The sequence below is a fragment of the Oryx dammah genome, unplaced genomic scaffold (genome assembly GCF_014754425.2).
Source record: "Oryx dammah isolate SB20612 unplaced genomic scaffold, SCBI_Odam_1.1 HiC_scaffold_8, whole genome shotgun sequence".
Taxonomy (NCBI): Eukaryota; Metazoa; Chordata; class Mammalia; order Artiodactyla; family Bovidae; genus Oryx; species Oryx dammah.
Window position 1 is genome coordinate 38,257,389 of NW_024070192.1, and position 18,330 is coordinate 38,275,718.

Consider the following 18,330-nt stretch of genomic DNA (forward strand, 5'->3'; position numbering starts at 1 on the left):
CTCATGGGGTCTCAAAGAGTCAGACACAATTGAGCAACTAACACTTTCACAATGATCTCCTGGTTGTCAACCCAAGCTGGGGTTTGAGTCTTTGAGTTGGACTTCTCTGTGTACTTGGCACAGCTGACTCTCCCTCCAAGAATGTCTCTTCTCCTGGCCTCTGAGACCCACCCCCTACCCCTGTATCTCTAGGCTCTCTCCTCTTTCATCTTCTTCCCAGTTTTCCTTACTGGCTTTCCTTTCCCCACTTGCCCCTAAACGCAGGTGTTCCCCAGGCATTCTACACCCTGTGATGTGGCCATATTCCTTGGTCTCTCTTTAAACATCACCTCCACCCCAGGAGCTCCCGTCTCTCCTTCTTCAGTCAAGAGCTCTCTCCTAAGCTCAAGACCTGCAGTCTGATCACTTCCAATTCTGCCCTTCTCTCCTGGGGAGCCCACAAGGGCTTACTCACATTTACAGGTTTCAGATAGAGCTTTTTCAGCCCCTTCTATACACCTGCCCCTGGTCCTGCATGCTCAAGCCCGAGGGATGGTGCATCATCCAGGGCTGCAGACAGACAACTTGGAGGCCTGGACACCAATGCCTCCCTTCCCTTCACAAGATGGTAAGCTTCTGGAAGGCAAGTTTTCATTTTCTGTAGCTCTTGACAGAGCACTGAGCCCAGCATGGGCACTCAATGATGCTGCTTACTGAATTAAGTGATAAGTGGGCTCAGGGATCAGAAAGACCACTAGCAGGAACAAGTGAAGTATGATGCAACATGAGAGTTGTTTTAAAACAAAAAAGAGAGAGAAAGAGCATTCTAGAAACCCAGAGGAGGTTTGATGACCTTTGCCTGTGAGAATCAGGCAAAGGTTTCCATAAGAGCTGACATCTGAATAAGCACTGAAGAAGGGGGCAAAGAAAGAAAAGAATTGTAGTGACATTTCTGCATGCGTGCATGCTAAGTTGCTTCAGTCATGACCAGTTCTTTGCAACCCTATGGACTGTAGCCCACCAGGCTCCTCTGTCCATGGGATCTTCCAGGCAAGAGAGTGGGTTGCCATGCCCTCCTCCAAGGGATCTTCCCGACTCGTATGTCTCCTGCATTGGCAGACGGGAAGCCCACCTGGGAAGCCCAACGGTATTTCTAGTTTGGGGTCAAAATGCAAATTGTACAGCTTTGGAAAGTCTTGTGCAGAGATCGCCCAAACCTGCCTCGGTGGATAAAGAGCTGAACGAGTGACGAGGGTGTGCAGGTGCCTGAAGTGGCGACCAGGTTCAACAGGAAGCCATCTCCCGATCTATGCCAAGCCCTCCCCAAGGTGGGCCTCTGATAGCTGCACCAGTGGTGAGAACTGACAGTTACCATCGTGTCCGGCTGTCCCCTTGGCCTTCAGAGCCCGTGTGCAGACGGGGGAAGAGCCCCGACCTCCGCTTTATGGGGCTCCGTGACTGGTTCTTCGCCGTTGCCACCGCCACTGGAGGCTGCCAATGAAACTGCCAGAGTGAGTGCTGACCCCCCAAACTCAGCCCTCCTTCTCCTTGTCATCCTTTCCCCTACAAATAGGCCCTGGTCTAGAGGAGATCCCAGAAAGCAGAAAGCCAGCCAGGAAGGTGAGATCTAATAATGGGGGAACGGGAGCTGGGACCCTGAGACTCAAGCCACCTGCAGCCTGTTTTCCTGTGTTCTTAAGCCAACCTGTTACCCAGGTAACAATCTACCAAAGACCAGAATTCCTGGAGGTCAGGGTCACCCTAAGCAGAGTCCCACATATTTAGAAGGACAGGATGACTCAGACTGAGAACCACAGAGCTGACAGTCCTGAGAGAGACCTGGACCAGTCTCTGGCTTTCACCAGTGAGGATGCTAAGGAGCCCGGGGGTGAGGAGATTTGGCCTAGGTCATATGGCAAACCACCAACAGACAAGCACATGTGCCTGGACTCCTGACTCTACCAAGAAATGGGTTCAAGCTGGTGTCATAGACTGGACCCAATAATAAGAGACTGAGAGCAGCAGTGAGGTGCACACACAGCTCCGGGCAGGGGGAGCCCAAGAATGTGGCTCTGCTTAGCCACATGCAAGGGGACCATGGAGAGCTGGGAGACCATGGAGGGGGAGACGAGAGCCTGTGGCCAACCTTTAGAGCCCACCAGGCTCCTCACCCAGGTCCCAACTTCTGCCCTCCATGTGCTGTTCAACCTCGGGCAAGTGACAAAACCCTCTGGGCTTCAGTCTCTTCATCCACAGAAAAAAGATAAAACGGCCCTGCCCTGCTCATTCACAGAACTTGTGGGAGAAACCAGATAATAGCTATGAAAATATTTGGTAAGTTAAATGAATTATGCAAGGGACTCCCCCAGCAGTCCAGCGGTTAAGACCACTTTTCAATGCAGGAAGCATGGAACTAAGGTTGGGGAACTAAGGTTCCACGTGCCATGGAGTATGGCCAAAAAATAAAGAAAGAAATTGTGGGACATTATTTATAATACTAATGATTAGTATTGTGGTAGACATGTTCTGCAATGAAAAGAAAAGAGTCTAATCTGTGCAAATGCCAAGTCATTTTGCTTTTTTAAAGAACTGACTGGCTCCTTGCCTGGCCAGCCTCTGGTGTGAGCTGACCAGACTAAACCCCACAGACCTGCCAGGTTCCTTCCTTGGGAACCGTCTACACGGTGACTAAAAACTCAGACTTTGGATCAGGGAGACCTGCATTCAAATCCCAGCTCTTCAGCTTAGCTGCGTGACTTGTAGCAGGTCACCTAAACCCTCTGGGCCTCCTTTTCCTCCAGGAGCTGTCACGGGAACGGATCAGATAATGTTCATGAATGATATAGCTCAGCGCCTAGTGCACAGCAAGCCAGTGGGGCAGGGGGTGAGGGGGTGGGGGCGGGGTAGGAGACAGCTACTGTTATCATTAATAAGAACAAAGCAAGGACACGCCTCTCGCAGTCAGGGGTCCCAAGCCCCCAAGCAGAGACTCACTTGAGGCCCATTTTGCAGGGTTGGCTCTGAGGTTGGCTCAGTGGTCAAGGAAACTCAGGGAACAGGACGACAAAAGGGCCTCTAGGCCAGGCCAACCCCAGGGATGCAGGCTCCATTTCAGAGGCAGGGCTCACTCCCCAAACAGCCTCAGTTTCCCTCTGTCATCCCTGCTCTAAGTTGCCTGGCCCCAGCCTCCCCCACTGGGGCCTGGGGGATCTTCCCCGCAGCCTGTGTGCCACCCTCAGGGCAGGCGGCTCTCACCGAGAAGGTCGTCTTGGTGACCTCCACGCTGTTGTGGGTGATGCCCCCGCTGAGGCTGCCGGGGATGCCCCCGCCATGCTGCTTCTTCTGGCTGCTCGCCATGGTCTCCATGGAGTGGCTGCGCACGCGGATGGCCCTCTGCAGGGAGAGCAGGTGACAGAGGCCTAAGGGCTGGAGCCTGGTCCCTCTTGATGGCCCTGTCCACTTGATGGGGTCTGCAGACGCAGCCCTCAGCATGTACACACGTGATCACACACCCACACTCACTACTGTTTGCAAAGTATTTTCATATACTCCATGCTCTGGGCACGGGTGGCTGTTTGCAGGCAGAGGTCAGAAAGGACACCAGCCAGAAGGAGTCTGAGGGGCCAATGCCCCAGCTCCTGGCAAGGTGGACAAAGGGCATTATCTGCATCTTACAGGCGAGGAAAGAGAGGTTTGGACAGCCCAGTAAACCCGGGTGACCCTCGTCTGGCTACCACCTCTCCAAGCTACAGCTTCCTCATCTGTAAAACGAGAATGATGTACTCCATACAGGATCACGTGGGGACTAAATACAGTCATGTGCCTGACCCCAATCTGACTTTTTCTTGCAGAAATTAAATGTATTTCTATATTTATGCACCAGCTAGCCCTTCTGCCATCATCCCAAAGTATGCTGTGTGCAATATGGAATACATTCACCTTGCTGAACCATAAGGAGCTCTTACTAATCCATGCACTGAGCCTTCCTTTGCATTTGCAGAGGCTTAAGAGACTTTGAGGACAAGCCTCCAACCTGACACAGCTGCTGGAAGAAGAGATGCATGCTCGGACCGGGCAGAGGCGTGGGTTCTCGGCAGGGGCATGGAGCTGCTCAGGCCCATGTAGGATCACCAAAGCCCAAAGGGCACATGGGCAAACAGTGATGTGTCCAGGAGGGGACAACCAGGATGGCCAGGGGCTTGTCACAGAGCAGGCAGGGATGAGAAGAGCTCAAATCAAGCTGCTGAGCCCTCAGCAGGGATGGGCTCGGGAGGTGATGACCACGCCCTCAGGCAGCTCTGCAGACCAACGTGGTTCTGCAACTGGATTCACGGGCAGTGGTCCTCCAGAGGCAGTGCTCAGCTTGACCCAGGGGAGGATTTCCTGACCAGGGAAGGCCCACAGGATCCCACCTATCACGTGGATGCTACTCCCTGGTTCTGGACACCTTCAAAGATGACCTGAATGTTTAGGAAGGGAAGTTCTCTCCCATCACTTCCCTTTAATCACTCATTCGGTGACTCAATAATACAGCCAGGAGGCAATGCAGCTTAGAGATCACCATCATGGAGTGCCAGGGTCCTACCGCCAGGACTATATCTGGACTCTGCTCCACCACCTATCAGCTGGTGTCCCTCGTAGGCTCCTTGGCTTTTTTGAGACTTACTTGTGAAGTGGGATGGAGGAGATCTACATCGCAGGGCTCTGGTGAGCTTACACACAGAGGGCCCAGCACATCATAAATAACCCAGGTATGTGGCTACTCTATTGTTAGCGATAAGCATTTGTTGTGTGCCTCCCATGTGCCCAGCACTGTGCCAGAAATAAGGAGATTTAAGGGAAGGGAGTCAAAAAAGTTGAAGACTCAGCCCCTACCCCCAAGAAGCATACACATCAGCTGGGGGAACAGGACATGTTCCTTAAAAAGTAGGGTGACGCCAAAGACCCAGGGCCAGTAGGGGGCGCCCTCTGCGTTCATTAGCTGTCCAGGGCCCCAGGGCCTCAGGTCCACATACAAACATACATGGATGCAGATATCCTTAGTTGCTCACAAACAGGTGCCTTTCCCCTCCACTGCCATGCCGCTTGTGGGTAGCAGAGCCACCATGGATCCAGTGTCCCCTCTTCCTCCTTGAGACAAAGGGGTAAATCCTGACCTGCCATCCCCCTGCCAGTAGGACATGAGGGGACGCCTTCTGGGAGCTTTGGCGAAAGGTTTCCTCAATGACCCCCAAAAGAACTGTGACTTGTCCGCTTCTAAAACCACAGCAGCCACCTTGGGGCCAAGAGGCATCAAGCCTGAGGGACGAAGCTGACGAGCTGAGGATGCCAGAGGGGAAAGGAGAAGAAACCTGGATGACCATGAGCCACCTCAGGCCCTGTTTTCAGTGAGCTATGGATTGTCCTTATTGTGTGAGCCAGTAGAACCTCAGCTTCAGAAAACTGACATGGAAGGATGAACATGTGGACACAGCTCCCATACTCACGGGGTTCATTCTGACACTCGCACACGCATGTGTCAGCTTACACACTCCACGAGCCAACCTCCAGATGGTCTCATGTGGAAGAGCTAGCCTCCTTCCCTCCCTTAAAGTATCGAGAGAAGAGCTTGGTCTGCGGCACGGTGGTCCCAAGAAATCAGCACAAATGGTGCCCCCAACCCACACAGCAGACCCCCTGGGGGTGTCTCAAGGTCATGAATTCAAGCTTTGGCCCCGCTGAGAACCACAACCTACCTGCCTTTCTGTCCTGTCAAGGCAAGCTGATTCAGGAAGGAGCACTGTTTGCAAATAAGCATGAAACCTATCAACCTCCCATTCCTCATGCCACCTAGCCTCTCCTGTCTGAGCCAAAGACACCCCTTAAGGGATCTCATCTCTCCTCCTCTCTCCCTTTCTAGGCTCTAGAGTCACTGAGCAACAGTTTACTGCAACATGGTTAAAACAGCCACCACATTCTATTCATTTCATCACGCGAAGATCATTAAGTCATGGACCTTTTGGAGAACTGAAGGCAGGGAAAGCAGGGTACCATGCTAGGGAGTCCCCAGATAACATCAAAGATCCTTAAATGAATCAAGTGCTCCATAAATCTCAGCATTGCTTCATGCCATGGGTGCCCTCAGGTGCCACCAGCACTAGTCATCAACAACGCCATGTCAACTAGTCATTTATGTTCTGATGTGTTCCTTGCTGTCTCTTTCCAGAGAACATCTGACATGGGTAATAAGCCCTGTGTGGTGGTATCTGGTCTACTGAGCTCCACGTACACGATCTTATGGAATCCTGCCACTCTCAGATACAGAGAGGACAGTACCGATAGAAAAGGTCCCTACAGGTAAATGATGACCCAGGTCACACTACAGGTAAGGGATGGAGCCAGGACCCAAACTCAGAACCTGGTCTCTAAATAGAAGGGCTCCAGGATCCCAAAAGTGGTTCCGATTCAACATATAATTCAACCGGTTGATGGACTAAAGGTGATCAGAAACCATGAAGCTTTAGCACCTCCCCGCCCCACCACCACCACCACACCCACACACAAAAAATCTCCAACAGTGATGTCAGGGAAGAATCTTCTTGAATGCCCCTGATGCCACTGTTTGAGTCAACAAGGCAAGAATGATAGATAATGGACCGACAGGGAATTCCAGGGATGTGCAGGGCAGCCATCTGCTGCTCAAAGCAAACAGGAGGGGGTTTGCATCCTGGTTCTTCCCAGTAGAGCATATGAACCTCTCGGAGACAGTCCTCTGGTCCATAAACATGAGGATGACATGGGTGTGCCAGACACCTGGTGTGATACCTGCACGCTCAGGGCCAGCCCTCCTCCTCCACCCTCAGGGACCAAAGGAGAACAAGACAATGGCTCCCTCCAAACCCTAAAATAATGCTTGATTCGGACAAAATCACCCAGTGACGTGGTCTAAAGTATTCCATCAGTTTCAACCTGCTGTAGAGCTGGAAGCACTAGGCTTCTCAAGTTGGACAGAAGGTAAAGGGTGAAGACAAGAGCGGAGGGCAGTGCTGTAGAAAGAAGGCAAGGGACAAAGGCACATGAAACCTTTGCAGAAGCATCAGCTCTGCAGGGACCAACTGGACCTGTTCCCACTCACCCCAGTACATCCAGGCCACACTGCACCGCCCCTCTGCTTCCCAGGGACAGGCTCATGCTTTCAAGGCTGCCTGTGCCAGCTGTGGACAGCATGACCTTTGGAAAGGTTTTCTGTGCCTGATCTGAAACCTTCACATTTCCAGCCCTTGGAGTCTCTGAATTGTCTATTCCCAACTCGCACAACTATCCCTACCTGTCCTCACAGTCTGCTCTCCTCCCAGCCAACCACCTCCGGTTGCATCGCCATCCCCAGTCACTAGGGTTTCCCAGCCCTCAGTTCACCTCCTGGCTTACCTTCAAATGAGTTCTCCTCTGGGAGAGTCAGAAAAGAGAGAGGCAGTCACTTTCTGGGTACCTGCTCACGTCACTTCATTTCAGCTGGGAAGGGAGCTGAGTACCAGTTAGCATCATGGAGGAAGCACACCTCCTCCAGATCAACCACAAACCTCTCATGCTTACAGATGGGTTTTGTGAGTGTTCCCGTTTTACAAACTCAAGACACAGTGCCCAGACATGAGCGCTAATGGGGACATGCCTACTGATACCAGGCAAGCACCGGAGGCAGGGAAAGAAAGGTGGTAACTGCTGGCCTGCTGAGATGGCTCCTAATCAGGAAGTACTGAGGTCCATAACAGGTCTTCGGTCCCTCTAGCAGACCAGTGGGATGAGGAAATGTCTCTCTGCATCTCCACCTCGACAGACCAGAGCTCCAAGCCACAAGCTACAGGGTTCCCTGCCTGTAGGGATTTCTACAGGGATTTCTGCAGCTCGGTGCTCCTCTCCTGCCACTAGGGGTCAGAGAAGACCAGTGCATCACCTACCACATACCCTCAGAGGTTGGGAAGAAGTCACCTGACCACTCCCTGGTTGCTGTGGTCCCAGTTCCCTTGACACTGGGTGACCATCCCCTCCATGGTCCTTCATCCCCCTTCTTCATGATGAGGTCAGCAGAGGGTTGCTAGCAGGGCTAGCTCCTTGTTTCTTGCTTGGGGTATTAATTCCCTGATAGCTCAGTTGGTAAAGAATCTGCCTGCAAGGCAGGAGACCCCAGTTTGATTCCTGGGTCAGGAAGATCCAATGGAGAAGGGAAAGGCTACCCACTCCAGTATTCTGGCCTGGAGAATTCAGTCCATGGGGCTGCAAAGAGTCAGACACGACTGAGCGACTTTCACTTTCTTTCACACAGCATGCGGATACATCAAGTATCATCACTCTTTTCCTTTATTGCATGCATGCTTCGTCACTCAGTCATCTCCGACTCTTTGCACCCCTTTGGACTGTAGCCCGTCAGGATGAATAAAAACTTCATCAATAGGTAGCAGTGGCTGAGAATGGCATTCGAGAACAGTAGTCGAGAGGTCACTATTTTTCAGTAACGTACGGTCCTTTTAAAGAAAAGTCTTCTTGCAAGACTCCACAAATATGTTCACAGACCTCCAACAACAGTGGTCCCTGGACTGTATATGCAATATACCTACCTAGTCCATAGAAATATCTTTTAATGGTGAGTTTCAAGGTAAAAGTTTAGCCTCTATAATTAGAAATATGCACATACAGATAGATGGATACTTATATGTGCGTGTGTGCTAAGTCACTTCAGTCGTGTCTGACTCTTTGCGACCCTATAGAATGTAGCCCACCCGGCTCCTCTGTCCATGGGATTCTCCAGGCAAGGCTAGTGGAGTGGGTTGCCATGCCCTCCTCCCGGGGATCTTCCCGACCCAGGGACTGAACCCACATCTCTTACATCTCCTGCATTGGCAGGCGGGTTCTCTCCCACCAGCGCCACCTGTGAAGCACCAGATAGATACTCATCTAAAGCAAAAGTGCAAAATTTCAAAGTGTTTGTAAACAGGCAGATTCCTCAGAATATTTCTAAGCATCTCAGTTTGAAAAGCATGCCTAGATGCTCATAGATGAACGGTTCTGTTTCTCAAGAGAGAAAAGCTTAAATGAGAGCCAGGGGGATTGAAGTAACAGATGAAGAGCTATTCTAAGTAGTGTGCCAGGCAGTACAGCCCAGGGCAGTGATGGGTCTGCCCTGGAGGTGGAGGAAGAACAATCACAGAGGCAAGAGGAGAGAGGGCTGAGATGGCTTTCAGTCCTGGGAATTCTCCGTTCTGTTCCACATGCCTATGAGATGAGAAATTTGACAGGAGAGATGAAACACGCAACTTTTCTTCCTGAGGTCATTTCCTGCACCGTTCCTATGAATGATTCCACGGAGGTCTGGGTGAAGAGTTCCAAGGGAATGCCAGTGATTCTGACACCCAACACCACTCAAGTGGCCCCTAAAGAAATACCAAAACTAGAGACCAAATACCAAATACCAAAACTGGTTTCCTGAGCTAGGTCAGACCAAGGCAAGGTCACAGGCATGGCCCAAACATCAGAACCCTCTCATCTACTGGGCTTCATGCCACTACACCTGGCCTGCCCCCAAGCTTGGGAGACCTGTGGGCAACAATGGAAGGGACAGGGAGAAAGAACTTGTGTTCCCAGCAAGGTTTGCAAAAAAAAGCTGATCATAACTGGCAGAGCTCTGAAGGCTTACTCGTGTGACTGAACACGACAGAGACCATGATGTGACTATCCCCTCCCCTTACCCGACGGTGCTACCTCAAAGGCAGACAGGGAAGCAGAAGGCAGAGGCGAGTCTATCTTCAGCCTACACTTGGAAGGATTTAGGGTTGAAAAGATGGATTCCTGGGATTACAGGATCAAAGACGAGCAATGATAAAGTCTTGAAGCATGTCTCTTGGAAAAGCCCTTTAATTGGACCCCCTGGAGTCAAAGATACTACTGCTTCTCCAGCTGGAGGCAAGAGCCTGGACAAACGGCCTCAGGCCACTCTCCCTTAGACTCACAACCTGTCTGTAGCTGCTGGGGCCATTTTATCCACTGTCCATAGCCTAAAGCTTTTTCAGATTATAGAAACATTTGAAATCTAAAAAATTAATTATTAACTCCTCGATACAGAAAAAAACCTGCAAAATCGAAAGCAACAGAGGCTTCATTACATGTCTGCAATATACAGCATGATGGTAGCTAGCCAACTGCAGCTCGAGTCTTACATGAATTACATTGGCTGTGGGACTCAGGAACAGCTTGATGTGCTTGCCGTGATGGGGGGTTGGGGGCGCCTACAAAGGTTTTCCCAATTACCTGGTATGGTCACCCCTCTTTTGGCTGGGCCAGCCAACCTGGCTGCCTCTTTCTTCCCCTTTCATCTCGTCTCTTATCCTTCATCCCCCTTTTTTCTTGATCTCCCAATTTCTATTTCACCCTGCCTGGCTCTGATCATCAGGACTGAAACAGATGACCCAGGAATCTCCTGCCAGCCTCAGCAAGCAGCTTGGCTCCTACCCCCACCCCTGTGAGGAATCTCAGCAGCTGGCCCCAACTAGGCCAGCAGAGCCCTGCCCTGCTCTCTGCGGTCCAGCCTGGCAGCCAGGGATGGACCCCAGGCTTGTCTGGGCCAGGCGAGCATGGGTGGAGTCCTAACAGAGTCGGGAACCAGGAGGCAGTGACATGTAGCTGTTAAGAACCAGAGCCTTTGGAATCTGGCAGACCCAGATTTAACTCCAGTGTCTGCTGGGTGACTTGGGACAAACTGCTTTGTCTCTTTGAGTCTTAGCTTCCTCACGTGTAAAATCACACCCATCATTATTAAAACTGAGTGTGAATTATCAAACCAAGATTATCATGCCTATAATAACAGCCTTTCTCACAGGGCACAGAGGGCAGTCATGAAGCTTTTGATGGGATAATGTGCATTAAGCTTTCACTTTCCATGAAAACAGTGATACCAGCTAACACTTCCACTGAGCACTTCTTGTATTCCAGGCCACATGCACTTTTCCAGGCATTATTGCAATGAGTTTTCCCACTGACTCCATGACAGAGGTCCTATTGATCATCCCTGTATTGTTGGTAAGGAATCCTCAGCTCAGAGACTTTAAAGACCGTGCCCAGGATCACATAGGGCTGGGATTCTAATATGGGTAGGTCCAACCCAACCTCACACATACTGCCACCAAAATGGCAGCTTTATAAATCATTCTGCAATGGGCAATCCAGCAGAACATGGACCTGAAAACCAGAAAACCTGGGTTTGAAACAAGGCCTCACCTCTCCTGTAGGCATAACATTTCAAGCAGCCCTTCAGCCTCACTCAGTCTATCCCCTGGTGTGTGAGTGAAAAATATTGATTTGGTCAAAAAGTTCGTTCGGGTTTTCCCATAAGATGTTATGGAAAAATCCAAATGACCTTTTTGACTAATCCAACAATAAGACCCAAGTTCTGCCAACTGCACAAGATGACCGCCAAGCTCAAATTGGATGATGGGTGTAAATACTGGGTAGACCAGCAAGCCCTTGGCAAGCGTGTGATGATTAACCTCTTTATCCCAAGTGTCTGTCAAAGCCCGATGTGAACACTTCTAGGGACAGGAGGTTCAGTACTTATTTTAGGAGCGCTCTCTGGTTAGAAAAGTCTCCACTTTGTGAAGTCCACAAGGACTTGCCTGTAACTCCATCCCACTGGCCCTGGCCAGGTCCTCCACTGCCCTGCCAGTTGGGAACAACCCTTGCAGTCTCCCACACTGGCTGCCAGAGACCCCTAAGGCTTGTGTCCTTGCCTCTGCTATCCTGCCCTGGGGTCCCCAGCCACTGAAAGAGGCAGATGAAAGCAGTAATGTTCTTATTTTGCACAGGCTCCTCTCCTGCTGCTAATGCTTCTCCCGTCTCTGCCTACCAGACCAGACCAGGAGGAGATGACACAGATCAAAGAAAGGAGGTAGAAGATGGCCAGAGACGCCGTTGGTGCTCCAACTGCTCACATTCCCTGATGCCCCTGCCCTCTGCAAACAGCTGTGATGCCCCTGCTGCCCACGCCCCTCTGGCTGGCACTTGGGCTCTGGGGTCAGGATCACGAGGACTTTGCCCTGCTGTCTTCCCTGGGTCCACCCACACACACACACCTCGCTGCCCTAGCAATAGCCAGCCACTCTTGTGCCTGTACCTTAAAAGACTCCAGGAATCCCCCATGGCCCCCATTCTCAAACTTGTCCTCTTCTGGGCCCAGTCCCAGCATGGCCTGAGTGTGGGCATGGAGTTCATCATGAAGGTTGTCCAAGAGGGCGGCCCTCGTCCGGTCCTGGAAGGGAAAAGAGGCGTTGTGAAGCTGGCACTGGTGGCAGAGGTGTGCCTGCTCCCTAGGGGGATCCAGACACCTGGCCCAAGCGCTGCTATTCTGATCAATTGCATCTGGGTGACAGTGTGGGCCTACCTCCTGTCTGAGCGCCACACTCACAAATGCTGCAGCTGACTCAGGCCTTCTGCCCTCTACCCTCTGCCCCTTTTCCCTGGACCATCCTGCCCTCCCACGGCTCTGCCCTGATGACTCCCTGCCCAGATCTCTGCCCTAGGCACCACCTCCATGTACCCAACTACCCAGAGCTCTTCTCCATCCAAATGTTTATCCAGGGCCATGTATATAGCCTTCATTGGTGGGGGGGGGGGGCGGCAGTGGAAGGAAGGCATTCACACAGACCACAACGAGCCCTTCCAGCAACTTAGCTTTTGTGAGCACCTCCAAATAGCAGGTCTAGATAGAACCCATCTCCAGTGGTCCCCATGTTAGCAAAGAGCCCAAGCCAAAGGCTCAAGAGCCACCTCACAAACCCACTTCCCCATACCCTTATAAACGTCATGTCTTTCTGATTCTAACCATTTCCTGTGCCCAGTATAAGCAGCTGTCACCACGTCTTTTGGACTCCTATAATAGCTTCTAACTGGCCACCCTTCCTGCCCTCCTCCCCTTCAATCTCGCCTCTCTCCCACACCCTCCCTTATTTTATTAGGGCCTCTAGCTGGAAGTCTTTCTTGATCTGACCCCCTAGCATCGCCAAAGGGGCCTCCCACCATTCCAGACTCCACATGAATGTTTAGGCCATATTCCATCCTCTAGAGTCATGCTCACAAAGTCGTGCTCAGAATCTGCTTGGCCTTTGATCATGCTGTTTGTTTCTCATGCCTAGAATAACCATTCTAATTCTTTCTTCCTGGCAAAAGATTTATCAGGTATCCAGATTCAGCAGTTCAAGGGCCACTTCCTCCAAGAAGCCTTCCCTGAACATGCCCTCCATTCCCCAGATGCAGAAGTGGTCTCAGTACCAGCCTCCATCACAGTTCAGTGCGCCACATCCCATCTGTGTCCCACCAGCCTACAAGCTCTTTAAGGGCAGAAACTCTGTCTCCAGGACCCCAGGATCCCAGGGAACAGAACAGAGTCCAACACACAGTAGGTGCTGATCAGGGAATGGCTGACTAGACCTAAAGTTTGGATGGAGTTCCCACAAGAAGAAAGAGCTCCATACCAACACAAGACTGAAGGCTCAGAGGGGCAAAGATGGTGCTTCCCCATCTTAAACAGCCCCCAAGAACAAAGGCTATCCGGGAGGGCAGGAGGAAGATCAGAAACCACGCTCTCACCTCCAGCTTCGCAAACTTGTCCGACTTGCAGCAAGCGTTCTCCGCGTTGGTGAGCTTGGTGAGCAGAAACTCCCTAAACTCCGGGCCCTGGAACAGACAAGACATCCCACCCTTATAGCTGTTATTTCCCAAAGGGCTTCAGCCACAGGAAGAGGTAGGCAGAATAGAGGGTCTGGGAAGAGCTCCTCAAAGGTCTGACACTTCATCATCTCTAGCCCAGCCCAAGCCCACCTGCTAAGATACCAACGCGGAAACTAGCTTCCCTGGGCCTGGGAAACCAACCCTCACACCCCACAGTGGCATTTCCATGACTGCAAGCCATCTGTGCGCAGGACTCCTGGGACTGGATCATGGCGTAAAACCCTTCTTTTGGCAGAAAGGCAACCGCAGGGTCAAACAGCCTGACAAAAGGCCCTGTCCGGGCCAGGCTGGCAGCACAAGGAGAGGAGATTCCCCTGACCCTGCTGCACGTGCTCCCGAAAGCTCTAGCCCAGTTCGGCCCCCTGCACTCCCTGCCACTCAGGTGTGGAGACTTAGAGTCTCAGATATGAGAGGGGCAGAAAGGAGAATTTCCTACCTTCTGGAAAACAGGGGGGCTGGGAAGGGGTGGGCCAAAGGCGGGCACGTCTTCCCGTGCGGTGACTGCGACCTGAAACACAGAGGGGCTTGGTGTGGGCCAGGAGGGAGGAAACGCAGGCTGAGGATGACGAGTGTTTGGAGCCCCGGTCCTGGGAGATCGACTTCCCTTCTCCCTCCGCTCCTTCCGAGAATACAGTAAGATGCCTCCTGAGCCACTGCCAGCACACCGGAGTCACTGTTCCTAGAAGCGGGGCTGGACAGCATAGAGCCATCCACGTGCCCTCCTCTGCGTTCCCGAGGCCGGAAGCCAGACAACTGGACAGGGTTGAGGAGCAGCCTGGAATCCTAATTCTAAGGCAGTAACAAGGGTCCAGGAAATGGTATCTCATTACCTCATTCAACTGGGATGCTAACCCTACAGAGAGGATGGAGGGAGAATTATCAGCCCTGGATCCCTGATGAGGAACCAGATGCCCAGAGCCGTGGAGCCAACCCCGCAAAGGCTCCAGACATGAACCCCAGAGATGAACAGAGAATCCAAAGCTTCCCAACTTTGCTCTGGGGCTCTCTCCCACAACACTGACTCCCAAACCTGGCCAGACGTCAAAATCCCTTCGAGTGTTTAAAAATAAATACCAATGGCATGGGCTCCACCCTGAACCTACTGAATCAGCAGCTCTGGGGTGAAGCCAGGAGTCTGTAACTATCCAAACGCACCTAAAAGTTTCTGTGCTGTCAGTGGACTGGTGTTTGGGAGCCCTGGTCTCAGATACAAAGCATCTGTGAGACTAGGTGAGGCTTGAACTAACAGAGCAGCAGAGCCCAGGCTGGGAGTCCTAATTCTAAGGCAGTAACAAGAGCCCGGAGATGCTATCTCATTACCTCATTCGACTGGGATGCTAACCCTACAGAGAGGCCACAGGGAGGCTGGGAATTAGGGGTGGGGGGACACTAAGGTGCTCTGCATGGGGGTGTCCCAGGCTCTGGGTAGGGTGTGCACCTCTGGCCCACCTGATGAGCAGGAACTTCGTGAGAGGGGGCACCAAGGTGCTCTGGGGTCTCCCAGGCTGGGGACAGGCCCCACGCCTGCACCTCTCCTCCATCTCTGCCCGAAGTGCCCTGGTTTCACCTGCTCTCAGCCCACGAGGCTGCAGGCCTCTCTGGAGACTCTGCCCTCTTCCATCCCCTGGCGGCTGCTGACGTGAGCCCAGCGCTGGTCCGCCGCCAGCCTCCCGGGCCTGTGAAGTAGGGCAGATGCAGAGAGTCTGCCAGGCGGGGTGAGCAGGCAGCTCGGCGCCCAGCCAAGCAAAGGTCCTGCCAGGGTCTGGAGGGGGCAGGAGCCAGAGAGGGCTGGTCAATATGACTTTCTCTCCCCAGCGCAGGGCTGTCCTTACAGCTGCCGCCACCCCCAACCCCTGCAGTGCCCGGAGTCAGGAAATGGTGTGTGTTTGACTGACGTGATTTCTGGCTGGTTCCAGCTGCCAAACTGTTCCCCCTCCACCACCCACCGTGCACCCATGGCACAAGTCAAGAATTCCACCCGTGGAGCCAAAACTGGGGGGAGGGGAGAGGAAGGCCACTGAGGGGCTACCGACGGGGATGAGGCCAGAGGCCAGGCTCAGCTCTCCCTTCTTCCCGTCCCGACGCCCCCTCCTTCTCAGGCATGCATTAGAGCGGTCTGTGCTGACTGAGGAAGACACGCTCTTAAATCCACCCCAGTCGCCCAGCCAGACAAGCCCACGGAAAGGAGAGAGGAGCCTTCCTTTGACGGCCATTCTCGATCCCACATGCTCCATCTCCTGACCCTTTTCCAGCCAAACGCCCAGGCCTCTGTTGTTCCCTCTTCCTGGGGACGGTTGGGTGGCTGAGTTGAAAGCAGAAGCTGCCTAAATACAACCTCACCTTCCTGTTTTCTAAATCCAGCCAAGGCCTCCCAGCATGGGTGGGGGCAGGGCTCAGAAGGAGAGAGGCAGCAGGTGACTCTGGGGAGAGACTCTTCAGGACTAGAAAGCTGAAGGAGGCACGGGCCTGTGGGTAACAAGGATGCACCAGGGAGGCGGGGAGCCTCCAGGGACTCCAGGCTTACTAAGATCCTGTGTGTCCAAGCGCGGCCTGGAGGCCTTAGGGGACCACGAGGTTGCCCGAGCAACAGACCAGTAGTGAAGGGAAGCAGGTACACAGATAGCAGCCCACCCCCGTGGTCTGCGTCACACAAGATGCCTGATGCTTTTGCAGAACTTGAAGAGTCTGGGAGGGGAGGGACTCCTAATGATGGTTCAGCTGGAGTTTCAAGTTAGCAGGTTAAGGAGGAAATTCACATGGGAAACACACTCCAATGTGATGTTTCATGTTTCTGGGACTCACACCCCAGGTCGTGAGTCCACGTTCCCACGTGCCCTGACAGCTCTGGGACGAAGACCACAGTCAGACAGGGACAGGACCGTTGTCTGGTTCCAGCTGCCCAATTGGAGCTGGTTCCAGCTTCACTGTCTCCAGGCTTGGTGACTTCAGGCCTTATGAGACGTAAGCTCTCAACTTCAATCTGCCCCCCTATGAAACAGGGCTAATGGAAGCCTTCCTGGCTTGGGAGAACTCAAGAAGACTGCCCTCGGGGGCCGAGCACAGTGTCCGGCAAGATCAGATGCCCAGTAAGGGGTAACCATTTTCACTCAAAGCTTTTATTATTTTCCATGCTGCTGCTGCTGCTGCTAAGTTGCTTCAGTCGTGTCTGACTCTGTGTGACCCCATAGACGGCAGCCCACCAGGCTCCCCCGTCCCTGGGATTCTCCAGGCAAGAACACTGGAGTGGGTTGCCATTTCCTTCTCCAATGCATGAAAGTGAAAAGTAAAAGTGAAGTCACTCAGTTGTGTCCAACTCTTAGCGACCCCATGGACTGCAGCCTACCAGGGTCCTCCGCCCATGGGATTTTCCAGGCAAGAGTGCTGGAGTGGGGTGCCACTGCCTGCACCTAATAAAAGACTCCTGAAATACTATAGAGTTCCCCCAAACCACTTCTTAATCCACACACACGCCTGTCTTTCTCAACTCCCGCTACTTCCCCTGCTCAGCATGTCAGAACTACTCCAACTTCCTCATTTCACACAGAAGGCAACAGAGACCCAGAGAGGGAAGGAACGACCCCAGGTCACACAGCAGTCAGAGGCAGGGCCAGGATCAAACCCCAGATTTCAGAGCTTCTGAGTGTGGGGACCTTTCCTGCATATTTCCACCTCTGTCCTTCACCCCTTCTTCCTTCCTGTTGTTTGTCCTCCCCAGTGGGGGCCCCTGGGGCACTGCTCAGCCCCCAAGGAAATCTCAGCCTCCTTTGCCATAGTCCCTAGGCCCGCAGGGGTGACACTTGGACCCCTGAAGGATCTAACCATGTCCTCCTGTTTGCCCATCACTGGAGTGCTGCTGGGGGCGTGGATAGACAAAGCTTTGGGGAGCACCGTGAAAGGCTAATCTTCCTCCCTGCCCCGCCCCCTCCCTGGACCCAGTCCCCCACTCACAGGTCTTGCCTTCTGGCTTCAGTTCTGTCTGGCAGGTGGAGCCTGAGGTCCCACATTCCATGTGCAGCCTCCCTCTCCTTATGAGCTCTGGTTCTCACCTCTCCCTGAGGACAGTGCATTTCCCAGGACCAGAGACTGTGGCTGGGGAGACTTGGTTTATAAAGACTTCCAGCATCACCACTGGAGGTGGGGTGGTACTTCCCTGGATCTCTGACTTTTTTTCTCTCTTCTATTTTCCCATTCTGCTAAAGCTCTGGGAAACTGAAGAGCCAGTTAGCCGAACCCCATTTCCTATCAGGAATTAAAAGCACATACAAAACATTCACAAGAGGCTTCATTCGGCCCGTAGACCAGCCATATATATACATATAATGACTGACTGGCAGGGCCTGGGAGTCCTCCTCTTACACATCTCTGAGGCGCCTTCTCGGCCTCCACTGGCTATTAGATGACCCATCTGAGTGTCCCAATGGTTGAACTGCACTCACGGCCTCTTCTGTCCCTTCCCTGAAACTGTTTTTTTATGTTTTTTACATAAAAACAGTTTAAAAAAAATGTTTTTTACTTCCAAGTGCCCACAGGGCAGGCACTAAATAAGAACACTTACTTCCACCGAGAAATTAAGCAAGCCACTGTTTGAAGTGACCACATGTG

At 52.5% G+C, this 18,330-nt stretch overlaps 1 protein-coding gene across 2 annotated transcripts in view; it reads right to left on the reverse strand.

The window, feature by feature from the left end:
• The window catches only part of RAP1GAP2 (RAP1 GTPase activating protein 2), a 188,161-nt gene that overhangs the window by 11,983 nt on the left and 157,848 nt on the right, over positions 1–18,330 (reverse strand). For both annotated transcript variants that reach the window (XM_040243759.1, XM_040243758.1), the window contains 5 exons: positions 14,165–14,236; positions 13,588–13,674; positions 12,116–12,250; positions 3,235–3,372; positions 1,352–1,470 (listed from right to left, as the gene is read on the reverse strand). In XM_040243759.1, coding sequence (XP_040099693.1) covers positions 1,352–1,470; positions 3,235–3,372; positions 12,116–12,250; positions 13,588–13,674; positions 14,165–14,236 — 551 coding nt within the window. The remainder of the gene's footprint in view (positions 1–1,351; positions 1,471–3,234; positions 3,373–12,115; positions 12,251–13,587; positions 13,675–14,164; positions 14,237–18,330) is intronic.